Here is a 16,410-nt window from a genome sequence, read left to right as displayed (position 1 = left end):
ATTAAATAGCTCTAGAGAGTATACAGCACCAAATGTAAAAAACCCAAACAAGCAAGAAATCCCCTATTTTATGTTTATTTTTAAATTTTATTTTCAGCAGTTAAGCTTTCAAACCTCCTCTGCCTTACCTCTACTCTCTCCTCCTTGAACCATTCTCATCTGTTCTCACCTATAACTGCCAATAACGTGCAGATTACTGTGCTGCCTTTGCAGTCAGGTAATGTTCTTGGGGGAACAGCTGGATCTTCTGCTCCATTCCTAGGTTCTTCAAGGTGGCAGGATGTTCTGCAAAATCAGTTTTTCTATGGCTAGGTTGAAAACAAGGAAGAATCTGTAGCATGTCTGCCTGCAATTTAGTTTGTATGTTTGCTACTTGAGGAAATATAATTTAGATAGTGGATCCCTGCATAAAAATATTATATGTTATTATAATTATATTATATTATATAATTGATACAATCAGTTATGCATTATCCCCATATCTTTGTCTTTTTCCACCTATCATCCATTAAGGCTGTTTAATTTCAGAAGATGACTTTTACTGTCACTGCTGAGCTACAGTATTGTAGTACAATGGAAATATTTTTTTTAATGCATCTGTAAAGAAAATAATGGCAGGACACAGGTCACCTGAATGCTAGATTTTGTTAAATTTACAAAACACACAAAGGCTGCTAATGTTATGCTAAAGAATGACAAGGGTGACTGCTTTTTATTAACCAAGGAAGTTTTGTCTTCCCATTTTTTCTTTCTGAAGTTTTTGTCTTCCACTCTGGTTCTGATGTGTTTTTTTTCTTTCCTTTCCTTTTTCTTTCATTATGTTGGCTCTTTTCCACAAGTTTTCTCACTGCCAAGGCTTAAAAATACAACACAGAGTTTCACACTATATGCATAAAACAACTGGCTGGGGTTCCTCTAAACCCCCTCACTAATGTCATGCTCACAGTTCATTGAAATTTGTGTCATTCCATCAATTCAAGCATCAGTTCTTTCAGAATTAGGACTTTGGTCTGGCACTCTTTACTTTAGATAGGAGGTTTTTCTTCAAATGTTTTCAGAGTCCTCAAGCCATATTTTTGCTATGTTGGTTCCTCAGAAGCATTAGGGAATCCCTCATGCAACTTTATAAAACAGATCTGGTAGCCCTTTACTCTAGAATTGACCTTCTTGAATTACTGACTTTAAATTTTGGGATATTTTTTTGTATCATCTGCAAAATCTGTGTTTCTGAATTAATTTTTTTTAGGGCCAATGGATTTCAGGCCATTTTTAAGCCCAGCCTCTTCCATGCTCACTGGGAAAAACCAGCACTGCTTAATATTTAGGGAAGTCTGAGGTTTCTGACTTTTGCTTTATTGTTGTTTTGGCTGCAGAGCATATCCTTATTCTTACAGATAATGGTAGTAGAATTTGTTCCTGTTTCCTTCTTGGGAGCTACACAGCAGAAGTAACAAGAACAACAAAAGCCTGAATTACAAGTTGCTATTAAAATAAAGTTAAGGAATAAGATTGGGGTGAAGTTCCCTGTTTTCCCATGAGAAGCCTGAATGGGCCTCCAGCAGATGTGCTGGTGAAATTTGTTTTTCCCATCTCAGTGGTGAAAGAAAAGAGTAGTCCAAGGATCAGCCAACTCTTCTGGAAGACCTTAGATACAGAACTACTGGGCTCTGCAGTGCGCTGGAGTTTCGGCTAGAGAGACTGTTAGGATGAAGACTCTAACTCTTGTGCAGGGCCTTGAGAAAGTTTCCTCAACCCTAACATGGGTGTTACACCCAAAGAGAAAAGAAGACACAGTGTGACATTGCTCTTTTGTGAGAAGGCTCTCCTTAAGTATAGTCCTTAGTTCCTTGTGAGTCACTGTTGAAGTGCTTCTCAAACTTAATTCCAGTGTGGAACTGCTGAAAAGCGGAGTTATAGTTGTCTTTTTCAAGGTCCTCTATGCTTCTTTATTTTGCAAAGCAAATCATGGTGCGAGAGTATCACCTTTATTTGTGTCCATCTGTTTTCTTAAATATTTGAATCTGGATATGCGGGTGCTATGCCAGTCAGTGTAACAGATACATCTTCTTTCTTTAAGAAGGCATCTGCTGAAGAGGTACCTGACAACTCTGCCCTGTTACAAGACTCAAAGAAAGATGACAAACAAGGTATTGAAATAAATAATGTTTTCCCCTCTTTGTTATGGGTTAAGTTATACGTGTTATTAGTAATTCCTTATATTCGCCTACAGAAGCAGTGCTATTTTTAATTTCTAAGTTGGCTATGTCTTGCTATAGATTTAAAAGCAAGACATTTCTTTTAAGTCATTGACAGCAGCTGAGTCAAAGACAAATAAATGGATGTGTTTGCTTAAAAATAAGTTGTGTCATACATGAATGATACAAAATGCACCTTCTAAAATATATCTAGTCCTAAAGCAATTAATGTTGCAGTACTTATTTTTAAAAAGTTGTAATTGTTGTTATCAGGAGTTTTGTAAGACTCAAAGCTACGTTGTGCCAGTGTTTGGATTTCCCTTTTTGCAGGAACTAGCAAAACTGCAAAATTAGCTGTTATTCTTATTTTTTAAAAAAGTCCCTATATTTTCTTGCAAAAGAAAAGTTTCAGACAGACTGGATTGCAAATACTTGATGCATTTATTTCTCTTGAAATCTGTCAGGAGCAAGGCATGTGAAATTGATCTTTTTCTTTTTCCACTCAGCAGCTACTAGGGCTTCCAGAATTGGCACTGGATTGTCACACAGTCATTCTCTTTTATGTGCTCTTTTCCTGACCTTTCAGGTTCTCACTTGCTGTCCCTGTCCCTCAGCTGTGGAAACAAAGCAATTGTGGGGTTTTTATTGCCTTATTCTCAGAGCTCAGGATTATATATATAATAAAAAGAATTATACATCTTGACCTCCCAGCTGTGCACATGCTGAGGTTGCATCAGAGCTGTGAGACAAGGTAGTCCACATTCCTGAATCACCTTCCACACTTAGGTGTGACTGAGTTTGGCAGATGGACGTTGATGGGTTTCTGGAGGGTGGACTTTGGCCTTTTTAGGACACTGATTGGGCCAACACCTTGGGAAGAGAGTCCTGAAGGACAATGGGATCCAAGAAGGCTGGACACTCTTGAAGAAGGAAGTCTTAAGAGCACAAGAGCAGGCTGTCCCCATATGTTGTAAAACAAAATGGTGGGGAAGATGACTGCCCTGGCTGAATAGAGAGCTTTTGCTGGGACTCAGGAAAAAAAAAAGGAGAATTTTAGCACCTTTGGAAGAAGGGGTAGGCAACTCAAAATGAGTACAGGGATCTTGTGGGGTCATACAGAGAGAGAACTAGAAAGGCAAAAGCCCAGCTGGAGCTCAGTCTGACCATTGTCATAAGGGACAGTAAAAAAAGTTTTATAAATACATTAACAATAATTAGAGAGTCAGGGAGAATCCCTATCCCTTATTGGATGAGGGGGAACATTGCAACCAAGGATGAGGAAAAGGCTGAGATATTTAATGCCTTATTTGCCTTCATCTTGAATAGTCAGACCAGCTAATTCCAGGGTATTCAGTCTCCAGACCTGGGAGATAAGGATGGAGAGCAGAACAAACTTTCCATAATCCAGGAGGAAGCAGTTAAGGACCTGCCATGGCACCTGGACACTCACAAGTCTATAGGGCCAGGTGGGATTCACCCAAGAGTACTGAGGGAACTGGTGGAGAAGCTTATCAAGCCTCTGTCATTTATCAGCAGTTCTTTTCCAACAGGGGAGTTCTCAGATGACGAGAAGGCTCTGCAGAGCGATGTGGACAGGTTGGGTTGTTGGGCCAAGGCCAACTGTATGAGATTCAGTAAGGCCAAGTGCCAGGTCCTGGTTGACAGCTGGATGAATACAAGCCAGCAGTGTCCCCAGGTGGCCAAGAAGGCCAGTGGCATGCTGGCCAGCATCAGGAATAGTGTGGCCTGCGTCAGGAGTAGCATGGCCAGCAGGAGTAGGGAAGTGATTGTGCCCCTGTACTCTGCATTGGTGAGGCCACACCTTGAGTACTGTGTTCAGTTCTGGGCTGCTCACTTAAAGAAGGACCTTTGTCTGGTGAAGGGTTTAGAGAACAAGTCCTATGAGAAGAGACTGAGGGAATATAGATTGTTTAGTTTGAAGAAGAGGAGGCTGAGGGGAGACCTCACTGCTCTCTACAACAACCTGAAAGGAGGTTGTAGGGAGGTGGGTGTTGGTCTCTTCTCCCAATTGAGTAACAGTAGGACTAGAGGAAATGGCCTGAAGTTGCCAGAGGAAGTTTAGACTAGATATTAGGAAGAATTTATTTACTGGAAGAGTATTTAGGCACTGGAACAGGCTGACCAGGGAGGTGGTGGAGTCACCATCTGAGGAGGAATTCAAGAAACATGTAGATGTAGATGTGGCACTTTGGGATATGGTCTAGTAGGCATGGTGGGTCTTTTGTGGGTTGTGTGTTGTTGTTGGTTTCGTGGAGTGTGTGTTTATGGTTTTGTGTGTGTGTGAAGTTGTTTGGTTTTTTTTAGACACCAAAACCCCCAATTATCAAAATTTGCGGTTGCGTGTGAATTTGGGCATAGACAACTTTTCTGTTCTTTACTCTTGTTCTCTTAACAGTTGTTGCTTTTTGATTGCTTGGGTGTTCTGATGGTATTTGGATACTTCTGAGGTTTTTTTGGGTATGTTTAGCATTATTACATGTGCTAATATAAATTGAAATGCTGCTTTCTCAGAACTGATACTTGTAGATTTTACCTGCACATACTTAAATTAATTATTCATTTATTTTTGTTTAAGCTCTTAAAGTAAGCACTGTTCTCAAAACGATACCAAAGGAATTCCAGCACTTGACTGTGAAAACAGGTAAGAAGAAAAAAATTGACGTGTTTCTTCCATTAGAATTTCGATTAAATATTTTTATTTCACAACAAGCCTAAATTAATGTAATTTGATTTTTTTTTTTAAGATCCTTTTGTTCTCATACGATTTTACTACTGAAATTAGCTGTTACCTCATGTTGACTACTACTTTTGCACAATTAATCTTAATTAGTACTTCAGGTTTTCAAAAGGTTTTCTTGATGTCTTTCCCTTGTTGTTAGTCTATGTGCACTTTTCACATGTGGGAAATTTTTTTTATGTATCAATTTTTAAAGAGTCAGAATTTTGTTTTTCTGTCCTACAAACAAGATGCCGGGGCAAAAACATTGTACCTCTTGATAAATCTCTTCCTAAGTACACAGCAAATATTCAGTAATTATTCTGAATCAGCCTGTTTCTTTGTAGAATTGAGCTTTCCTATTTTCTGTCAAGGAGCTTAAGGTTGGAAACATGGACCTTGTGGCACTTAGAGCACTGATTCAGGCTTTTGATTTGGAGGGCATTACAGTGTTGAAACCACCCTCATTTTTCCTCTCTCCAAGTCAAATAAACACTCCTTCTTCCTATCATACTAGAAAATGTTATTTCTGGAACAGTGTATGTCAAAATTACTTAGTTGCTCCAGAAACTTCCCACACACTCAGTTCAGTTTGTCAGACCTCCCTGGCCTTCCTCTTTGTAAATCTTACTGTGAGGGTGGTGGGAGTGATTGCAAGTCCTCCATGGTCTCAGTCAAGCTAAAATTTGGACTTGCTTTCTTTTCCTTTTGCATAAATGTTTTTACTCATGAAGATATCGTTGATTAAGAAAACTGACCCCACATGTCTGTCACAGCAGTTTTGTCTTATAGCTCAATTTATTCATGGCTGCTCAACAGCTGCATGCCTCATTTCCCAAATCTTTTTTTTCCTGGCTTCTTCCCAAACCCTTGGCAGCTGCCAGATTCCCTATCTTCAGCTCCTATTCTCAAATGATTGCTGCTTCTGCTTCACACCCCTTACTCCCCACAGCCCCCCTCGACATACACACTCTTACACTTCCCTCTCAGGAGGAGAGGAGTGTGGTTATGAGACTTTCATTTCTGTTCTCTTCCCTCCCATTTTGCCCAGGAGCACCCCAGGCAGTTTTATTTTCAGTGCAGCAATTCCATCTTTTGTACTCTTAGGAAAAAAAACCTGCTGTCACATGCACATCTCCTGTGCCACTGTTCTCTTTCCCCTGTGTCCTTTGTCTCCTAGGCAGGGAGGTCTTCTGGATACAGCATTGCTGTGTTTGTATTCCAAGGGAGATGGCAGAGTTTTGCCCCATCATCGTAATTGGTTGGACAGTGGAACAGGCTGCCCAGGGAGGTGGTGGTGTCACCATCCCTGGAAGTATTTAAAAGAAATGTAGATACAGTGCTTAGCAACATGATTTAAGCACTGAATGAGTAAACTAGGTTATGGTAGGGGGATTTAGGTTATGGTTGGACTTGATGATCTTCAAGGTCCCTTCCAACCAGGAAGATTCCATGATTCTATGAATTGATGTTAGGAGTAAAAATGTTTATCTGTGTAGTGGGCTAGATACAGCACAGTAATGGAGTGGTTAGTTTAGAATCAGTCATCATCCTGAAAGGTCACCGGTATCAACCTTTAGGTTGAAAACTTGGTTGGGATGAAACAGGAGAAATTTTACATCCTTCTTTGGTTATTGATTTGAGCCATTTATGTAATGTCAGGAAAGATGATTCTGCTGTGCTTTATTATTGGAAAGTTCTCTTTGCCTTCAGAAGGACTAGAAATTGGAAGTCAGTACAGACTTTACATGCTTAGCATATCTGAATTTAGGCTCCTAAGTGTAAGATCACCATTGGCCTTAGACTTTGAAAGGATGAAGGGGCAAATTTGTTGTGAGCATTCAAGTTGTACAAATCTACCTAGGTCGCCATTAAGAGATGAGATAATGGGGCGATTTAGACTAGACTTACTTGTTTTTAGGTTTAGCCATGTAGCATATTTGCACCTTTTATGGTGCAGTTTCACACCCAATCTTCAGCCTGTAAAGCAAGAAGACACCAGTTAAGTAAAAGGAATCAGACTGCAGCCAGAAGTTACTGAATCAGCACCATTTTGGATCTTAAAATGAACTTGTACTGGGAGAAGAGCAGTGAAACACCCAAAAGGCAAACCTTCACAATCTCCTGTGAAATGAATAAATAAGAGTTCATTGTCATACGTGACTTCAATTAGTGTTCAGTTCAACAGGCTGCACTATTCCAGGAGTGTACAAACTTTTAAATAATAAGTGTAGTTCATTTACTAAACAGCTTTAATTTTTTAAAATCAATTTCATGTAAGTTAGGCTTAGGTATCCAGAGCACTAGAAATACGAAAAACTCATTAACTGGAAAAATAATTTTGTGTTGTCTTAAATGGTTGTGTTGTGAGTATGTATAATCCTGCACCTCCAAAACAAAATATGCACAGACTGAGTTTTAATAACTGCATGTTTTATTAAAATCTTGCCACAATTACTTGTATGTCCTAATAATGAGCTACCTGTTTTATAATTGTTTTATATTATACTACTACTTTTGAAAGGTAAAGCTAAGTCTGGGTATTGTGTACTTGTAGCCTTGAATTTCCTGGTATTTCAAAAGCCTAAAAGAAAATCCATGTCAGTGTTCTAGCCTCTTTTATTAGTAGTCATCTCAGGATTCTGTCTTCCGTGTGTGCCTTCCTGTTTACCTCAACAAGATGTCCTTGGAGAGTTTGAATGTCAGTTTTACCTGCAGGTTTTTAGACAAAAGGTTTTCTGAAAGAAGTATGAACAGAATTATGGTCTCCATAAAAGAAGGAAAATGTGAAGGTTCTTAAACATGGCTTAGCTTGGAAAGGATTTATACTTCCTATTTCTAAGTGGTATACATTTAATAATTGTGCATATAATTTAGTAATCAGCAATTTCAGTGCTGGAAAAATTGGGTCATACTGCTGTAGGGAAGCAGTGTCTGAAGTTGTGTTCTCTGGGAGTTAGATACAGAGAGAGAGGAGGATTATCACCACTGCATATTTTAATAATAATTCCCTCTCTTCCCTTTAGCTGCTAGGAAGAGTTTGTTGCTCAGAAATCTGAATGACTCTGAGCCAGTTTGTTGGTGACAATAAGCTACTAGAACTTGGTTTATAAGTGGTCGTTTGTGTCATTGCCAGCTGCATTTGGATTTATTCCATCCAAAGCACTGACGAGCACTGTGTGACCCTAAAAGCAGTTTCTTTTATGGAGGAATAATATGTGGCTGTACATCTGCCATATGATGCTAGGTGTCTTCTGTGAGCCTGAAACCTCCCACAGAGGGTCTGTGCAGTAGTACAGTGCAAGCTATTACAAAGTCAGAATTTGCCAGCTGGTACCACAGGTAGCTCCTGCTCTGTGTTTTGGAGGAACTCTTGTGTTCTCAGGTAGTGCTGTATAGTAGCTGGTGATAAATGTCCCGCTTGGAAGTAGGCATATATCTGAAGGAAGCTAGAAAGTCTTCGAATTTTATTCCCCAGAATACTTGATTCATCTAAATGTTGTACCTTGATTAGCAGAATAATGGGAAAAGTACAAGTATGCATCGGGATTGTTTCTGCTGCTGTTATACCTGGAGGATATCTCAGTGGGCTACATTTGAAAACAATCACACAGATAATGTTTTCTCAAAATTATCTGATGTTAGTAAGGAAAGCAGCAGAAAAGTCACAAAAAGACTATGTAAACCAAGGAATGGCCTCGAGGAATTATGCAGAGAAGGTAAGTCAGCACTTGTTTTCCTGTCACACAAAACCTGCATGTGGCAGGATATTTGGAATTCATCCAAATGAAAGCAAACCAGTTTTTACATTCATAGAAATGTGTTTGATCAATATTTACCCTATAAAGCTTTCTGCCTTCAAATATCTTTCATTCTCTATGTCAGCGTAGTCTCAACCTGATGTGTTAATTGTTTTTTATGAGTGGAAAGATGATGTACGTTTATACTAATTACTAAAGTATTTATGAAGGACATAAACCTTTGTGCTTTGGGAAGTAGGACAATTAATAGATATTTGGACTATGAGTAAGGTCTTTGCTATGGAAAGTTGATGCTATTCCTTATTTTGCTCTGTCAAAACTACATCCAGGAGTACAGTTTAGAGCTATCAGACCTATTATGATTGCTTTTCCTGCATTCTGGTTACCAAGTTAAAAGCTGAAGGTCTGCCTACACGTGGGCTTTTGAATTCTTGGGACATTTACGCACTACAGAAGCAAAGGGGAAGAAGAAATGAAAACAAATCCCCATTGCTCATGTGAAATGAGCACAGTCTCGCAAATCTTGCATCCGCATTTGCAACAGTCATATTTTTAATGAACGCTGATCCTGCACCTAAGGGCATTTATTTAAAATATGAAGTTTTAGCAGTACTTTTTGTTTTTTCTTTTTGTCTGTTTCAGCTGCTCAGGAATCTTACGCACTGAAAGCCAGACCACGATCCAGGTACTGCCTTTATTTCTATTTTTGGAGAAGACGTGTTCCTCTGGTGTTAGACTCAGGGTGTAAGACCTGGTGTTGAATTTTTAATTATTTTTTTTTAATTGGTGTTGTGCTGGAAGTCCAGCTCAGATAAAAGGCATATATACCAAGAGAGATCTATAAGCTGGAGACCCTACATAAGTACTGCCTACAACCCTGCCATCTCTGGTTGTAAAACGCTGGGACTTTGTCTGTCTGCCCAGCCTGGCTGCCTTGTGGGGTTGGTGACTGTCTCCAGCCCTGCCCTGGAGGTGTCAGGGTGGGACAGTGGGGACCACCCCATTGCGGGGAATGTTCTCAGCAATTCTGTGTTGTTGAAACCTGCACAGTGGTTGCGTATGGAGGGAGACATTGCACACTCCCACAGAAACAGCAATAGTAGCTCAGCTCGTGGATGTGGGTGAGTGAATCCTCTTGTTAGTATGTGTGTTCTTGACTATGCCTGGTTGGTGTGTGATGGAAAGGCTTATGAACTCACACTGTGGTCCATGAGAAGTGACACCTGCTGAATTTGGATATTTTGAAACAAAAGGGAAACCTGTACCAGAAAATGCTGTATATTAATGGATTATGTGTTGGCTTTGGTTGTTCACCATTCTGGTGTATAAACATATTGTGCATTCACCTTCAAACTTTTTTCTTGGTGCTAGTTAGAGGGCTTAATTTATTTTTCTGGGGTAATGAGAGTATAATCAGAAGCTCCCTCCTTACAAGCTTGTCAAAGCCTGCTAATAAGAAAGGATCAGCTATATGCATGATGAATGAAGGTTGAAATCCTCTGTTCTCAGGACCCACATCCAGGAAGGATGAACTGCCTTGAGTGCTATTTTCCAACTACTAACCAAAGCTTTTTAGTTTCCATACTGTTTTAAATGGTCTTGCTGTGTTACTGAACCATAAATTGCAAATATGCAAAATATGTGTAAAAAGTATTTTATGCAAAACAGTATAAAAGAACAACTGCTTAAGCAAGTTTGAAAGAAGTCACTTGAATGTGACTACTGTGCCAGATAGGATTGTCTCACATCTGACTATATCTCATGAATTCAATGCAGAAGTTGAGACTAGAGATTCTTGAGCGCATCCTTGAACTCAGACCTTCTGCTGTGCTTGCTCTGCAGAGGCTGGAGAGCTCTACAGGCTCAAAGGTCTCTGTCTTCAGGTGTGCACCACTACCAGAGGCAGTGATTCAAGTCTGTTGCAGCTCTCAGCTCTGTGTCCTCCTTTTCTAGCCTAAGCTGTGCAGTTTCTTAGCTGCTGACTCTTCACTGACTTTTAGGTGTCGGGTCTGTCTGCTGCAAGCAACGATTCACTGTCACAGGGCTCTGTGTTGGCACTGCCAGGGCTGGTGTATTTTTGCCTGATAGCTGATATCTTACTCAGCCTTACAAAAAAATTCAAAATCTCAAACTGTTAGATTGTCCAGTTGTAATGCCTGTAAAATATATACTGCATAATATGGAAAGTGAAAGTATACAACCTTAAGGTTCTGATTCAACGCTCTCCCACTTATTTCAGGCGGGGTGGGTTAGTTTTTATATGTTATGGATATGGAAACCAGGACTCTACCAAGATTAAAAAAATGCAACATCAGCAAAGGTTTTTGTGCCACATGTACATTTTGAGGCAATTACAGCTTTCACTCCTGTGTTTATTAAAGTTTACATCAGAAACATAGGAGCAGCATTGCCAAATGTCTGTCCTGCTAAAGAGTTGTTTTCTAACAGCAGCATGTTTGGCAAAAAATGGATCCATTTCCCATTAGTAGGAGTAATTTCTGTTCTACTTGAATATGTTTTTGGTCTTGCCTGTCATGCATAATGTGTTACAGTAAGTGTAACATCTCACATTGTCAGTGCTCATTTTGAACAAAGCTCTTGGTCTTGCAGAAAAAATGATTAACTACAACAAATATTGGACACTATTCAGTAAAATAAAAATTCTTATCAAATGTACCATGTTGGGATTAATGGGATGTGGAAGAGCATAGAAGGCTCTCTGTACTGGGACATAGATTTGACCACTTTCGGTTACTTTGGAGCCATTTGGTTTTTCTGGATTTTGGGGAATTAGGTGATTGTTTGCAATAGAAAATTTATTCTGCTAGAATACTATAAACTACAAAATATGTACTTGCCAGAGGTAGGTTGGAGCTATACCTGTATAAACACTACCCTCACAGTGAGGAAAGGCAGCAGAAACTGTAACAAGGGGGGTGGAATTTCCTCAGTTTATTCAAAATAGTTGCTACAATTATCCTATTGGCACATAAAGTTACATGAGAAGAGCCTGAAGCTGTAATAGAAAAGGCCTTAAAAAAATAGTAGCTCTGTAAGCATGACCCATTCCTTTTCCCAGATGCATAGGTCCCTCTGTTGGCAAAAAAAATTAAATCTGTCATATTATAATAGGGAACTTTTAGTTAGGGCAAGGAATTGCCACCATGAACTTGAGTTCTGATCAGTATATTTTTAGATACTCTTCAGTGTAGCTGTTTAAAATTAATTTCTGAAGTAAAATACATTCTGCTTTACCTCCATCCCCTCCTATCCCTATTCTTCCTTAGGTCATATTCTAGCACATCAATAGAAGATGCCATGAAAAAGGGAGAAGAGCCCCCTACTCCACCTCCAAGGCCACAGAAATCACATTCCAGAGCTTCCTCTTTGGATCTAAACAAAATATTTCAACAAAATACACAAGGTAAAGCTTGCTTTCTTTCCTTCTTTTGAGACTATTTAGGTTAGCTGCATACTTGGCAACTTGATCCATCTACAGAAATGCTTGATGATAATGTGCATGAGCTGTATGTTTCTTTGCTATAGACAGCAACACACTACAGAAGTAGTTACACTTTCTTGCATTACGTCGTCATTAAGGGGACAAAGTACTTGCTATAACGAAGGTGATTATAACACAATGGCACAATAATGGGAAGCTTGACATATGGTAGTCTGTCATCACTGACTTGTTTATAACTAGTCTGGCTGTTTAGACACTTCTAATCAGTAACTCGAATATGTTTGGGTTTTTATTACTATTTATTTTTTGTAGTTCAGAAGCAGGAAGAAAACCCTTAATGTTTAAACTGGAGAAAATGAAATTTCTCTAGTGCAAACATTTTTGATCTTGAAGTCTTCCATATGCATGGGAGCTATCGGGAACCATTCTTTGAGTAAAAAGAAAGGGTAATTTCTTTTGACATGGGTGCATGTTGAGGGAGAGAGAAAAACTTGGGATAGTAGCTGGAGTGAACTGAAAGAAAACTGCTCTGCAACACATTAGTGTCTGAGCAATCCTTTTTACCTTGCACAGTGAATGGTGGAAAGAGGAGCTGTTTGTTCAAGGTAGCAGTCACCCAGCATTGCTGTGCTTAGGCAGTGTCCTTGAACCAGAGCAGAGCTTTATGTAGTGCACACCAATCATCTGATTCAAGGACTAGGTTAAACATGGTCATGTTTATGTTTCAGAAGAAAGCCAAGGCTTGACTGTATCAAAGAATGTTTTAACTGGGCTCTCTTATGTGGTTGCTGGAGTAGAAAAGAGAGAGTTTCATTTCTTGCTGTATGAGAGGTTTTTTTTGTGCAAACACCAGATAGAATTCACGAGTCCTGCTATGTGTGCTGAACCCTGAAATTCAATAGGAATAAACTTTTTTTTTTTCCCCCTGCCTTACACAGAGAAGCAATTTGTGATCTTTGACTGTGGTTCCTGTTCAGGGATCCAATTTTGATTTTGTTATATATTAAAATAAAACCCCATACAGAGCCAAGGCAGCAAATCCTCTCAGAATTCAGATACAAATTATAACTGAAAGGAAATAAACTTGGATTTAAGTTTTCCTTGGAACACATTTGAAAGGAGAATGTAAATTCTCAAAGAAGTCATTCTGTGAATGAAAAGTAACATCTTGCATTTGAAATGGATTGTTTTGAAAGTCACCATTACTTCTGAAGTAACAATGATTTTGGCTGGACAACTTGACAAACTAACAGTGTTACAGTGAGTGCAGGAAAGGATAACTTATCAGTACTTTTTGGAAGGTTTCTTCACTCAAATGTGGTGGTTAAGTAAGGGTAGGCAGTTGATTGCTTGCAAAGAAAGGAAATACTCTGGTCACCCTAAAATGGTTCGTTACATTGCATTCAAATTTATGACTGTCTATAGTTGTAACAAAAATTTGCTCTAGGGTGACAAAACCAGAAGTATAGTGTGCTACCAAATTGCAGAAATGTAGAGGGTCTCCCAGAGGTTCAGCTTCCCTCCTGTGCCTGGCAGGGTGTTGGCCTCTTATTTTTTTGTGCTTTCGAATGTCTCCTGTTAGCAGTTCTGAATATTTGGGGTGGTCATCTTTGTCTAATGGAGCTGTTCCATTTTGTGTCAACAACGTAAATACTAATTGGGAAACAGTAATGAAGAATTTGTAGACTTGAAGATTTCAAGGAAGATCGTATTAAACAATTTGTAACTCAGCCCAAAGAAGGGCTCCATTTCTAACAAATCTTCATCATCAGGAGGGGATTCAATCAACCCATGCCAGCATGCCAAGTACCATGGTGCATTTACCTTGTTCTGCTTTGAAGTAAAATGTCTGCATTAGAAGTCATATTTTCAGTTCTTCGTTCTATGAAGAAACATGTGCATGCTCTTCCCTGATTTTAATCTCTGAATAGTTGTTATTGAATATTCAATTGAGTATTCCTATTGATAATGTGACTTCATACAGCTGCTTTCTTTTTTTCCACTTCTCTTGTTTTGGTCACCTCACTTTTTTTTCATCCTTTCGCCTTCTGGAGTTGCTTCTCAGTAGAAATTCCAGTCTTATGATTTTTGGAAACCTTTTTCATCTAAAGAAAGTTCTTACTCAGGAAGTGGAATGTTTTTCCAAGGTGCACTTTGCACTTCGTAAAAAGTCAGTTTGCAGGAAGACCGGGGGATTGAGCACTGTCACCTCAAACCAAAGAGCCTCACAGAAAAGAAAGTGCATGTGCATGTTTGTATGAAGTAATGCACACAGTTGTATAATAACAAACTGTATTCTTATTTCTGGTGACAGCATAAAAAAATGAAGTTAAAATAGTTTCCATCTGCCATCAGATGATATAGTTACAGATTTACAATATGGATGACACGGGGGCAATGTACTATTTAGGTTTCTTGACTATTGGAATAATACAGCCTGGCATAAATATTGACCCTGATGAGCTTCTATCCACAGGCCAGTTTGTGACTTTCTGTCCTAATGTATTCTCAACTCAATTTTTGCTTGACATTTTCTCCTTGCCTTTCTTCCTTCCTAGGTTTTAAAAAATAATCTCATTGTCACAGCTGAACCAGAAAAATTAGCTGGAATGAGCATCCTTTCTAACCACCACTGTATTGCCTAGTGTCAGTACAGAAAAACAGTATATAAAATTGACCATTTTAATAGCTTTCAGGGTGTATCCAACATTATTAGAATAATCCCATTTTGATACTTTAGTTTTTGTCCCACTAATTCTTGTTCGCAAATAATCCAGATTTTGTCAGTTTGGTAGATTAATTTGCTCCCACAGCTGCAAAGGAAAGCTCAGTAGTATTGAGTTTTATTTTCAGATCCTTCTTGGTTATGTTCATCTATAGGTATCAGTATTTTTTTTGTAAAGCTGCCAGTGGTTTGGAGCATTTTTTTGTTTATTTCGTTTTTAAAGGGTAGAAAAAGGGTAGAAAAAGAGGTAAATTCAGCCAAAGACTGGCAGATCCTAGTTGCAGGCACAATTTTTGGGGGGTTTGCTTTTGTTTGTTTTTAATTTGCTGCTGTTACATTAGGTTTGCCACCATCTTATGGTGCCCCTCTTCTGGCAGGTATACACAGAGAACATTTATCTGTGATGGCTGGGATGTCCTGCAATGTACTAGCCGCAGAAAATGTGCTTTAAAATGGTTGAATTGGGATGTAACTGCACTTGAAAGGGGTGTCTTCATTCATACTTCATAGCTGTACTTTTCAGGGCACTCTAACTATTGTTACCCAGGAAAAACAAAAAAACCAAGATAACTTACTGAAAGGCTCCACGTTCTGAACTGTCCACATGTGAATTTCAGTGAAGAGAAAGAAGTATCTTTTTTTTTTTTTAATCTTTACATTAGCATCTGAGAAGAATTAAGTACTGGTAGATTCTCAATGTATTTCTTTTTGTTGAATATATAATCTCTGGCATTTGGCCTATGTACATATTAAGAAAATACTTGGCTGGGTTTTCTGCATTCCTGGAAAGACAACAGCAGGATTTTAGTAGAAACAAAAATGTCAGTTTAAATATGTACACGATCTAGTTTACATCTTCATTTCTTCTCTAGCCCACTGTCTAGTCAGATACGAGCCTGTGGCCTGCAAAGCTTTCCTGCACTGTTTGCAAAGGTTGCTTGCAGAATTAGTTGCTCTCTGGGGCTCCCCATGCTCCCTTCTGTTCTGCCATGCAGGTGAGGGAGAAGGTATTGAAGGGGGCAAAACTTCAGCAGATTGGAGCCTGGCACTCCTGCAGCAAGGCCCCCAGCCTGCTTTTACCCTTGACAGCAGCAGTAAGCTAGTGTCTGCCTTGGGGTAACTCTGGAACTGGGGTAAGCCTCAGCTGAAGTATTAAAACCCAAAAATGCATCTGTTGTCTTCTGGCCTTTTCTTCAGTTACATTTTATGTGCGTGAAAACTGCTAAAGATTTTACTTCTGGGCAGTTGTAGGCAGTAACAGCAGTCTGGGGCCTTGGAGGTTGGTACAGCTGGCTCTGAAATACCTTTTATTTCCCATTTCATCTCATTTCTGAATTGCGTAACTTCTTTTAATTAACATTTCTGTAGAACAAAGGATACTTGTTTGGAAAAGAGAATTTGGTTTGGTGAAGCAATGTAATTGTCATCAACAGTGTAGTTTCATGTTGATACAGAAGGAAGATTGAAGATCTGTGTAATTCATCAGAACAGCCATATAGCTGTTTACAAGTTCATTTTCGACTGAAGGT

General features: G+C 39.1%; 1 protein-coding gene across 4 annotated transcripts in view; it reads left to right on the top strand.

Moving 5' to 3' along the window:
• Positions 1–16,410, top strand: part of REPS2 (RALBP1 associated Eps domain containing 2) — a 101,782-nt gene that overhangs the window by 53,742 nt on the left and 31,630 nt on the right. For 3 of the 4 annotated variants that reach the window (XM_051635549.1, XM_051635528.1, XM_051635559.1), the window contains 4 exons: positions 2,078–2,147; positions 4,792–4,857; positions 9,336–9,378; positions 11,981–12,117. In XM_051635549.1, the coding sequence (XP_051491509.1) occupies positions 2,078–2,147; positions 4,792–4,857; positions 9,336–9,378; positions 11,981–12,117 (316 nt within the window). The remainder of the gene's footprint in view (positions 1–2,077; positions 2,148–4,791; positions 4,858–9,335; positions 9,379–11,980; positions 12,118–16,410) is intronic. The other variant, XM_051635539.1, reaches the window with a different exon arrangement.

Source organism: Apus apus, chromosome 1, assembly GCF_020740795.1.
Source record: "Apus apus isolate bApuApu2 chromosome 1, bApuApu2.pri.cur, whole genome shotgun sequence".
NCBI lineage: Eukaryota > Metazoa > Chordata > Aves > Apodiformes > Apodidae > Apus > Apus apus.
The sequence above is the reverse complement of the archived record's forward strand: the minus strand, read 5'-3'. Positions and strand labels throughout refer to the sequence as shown.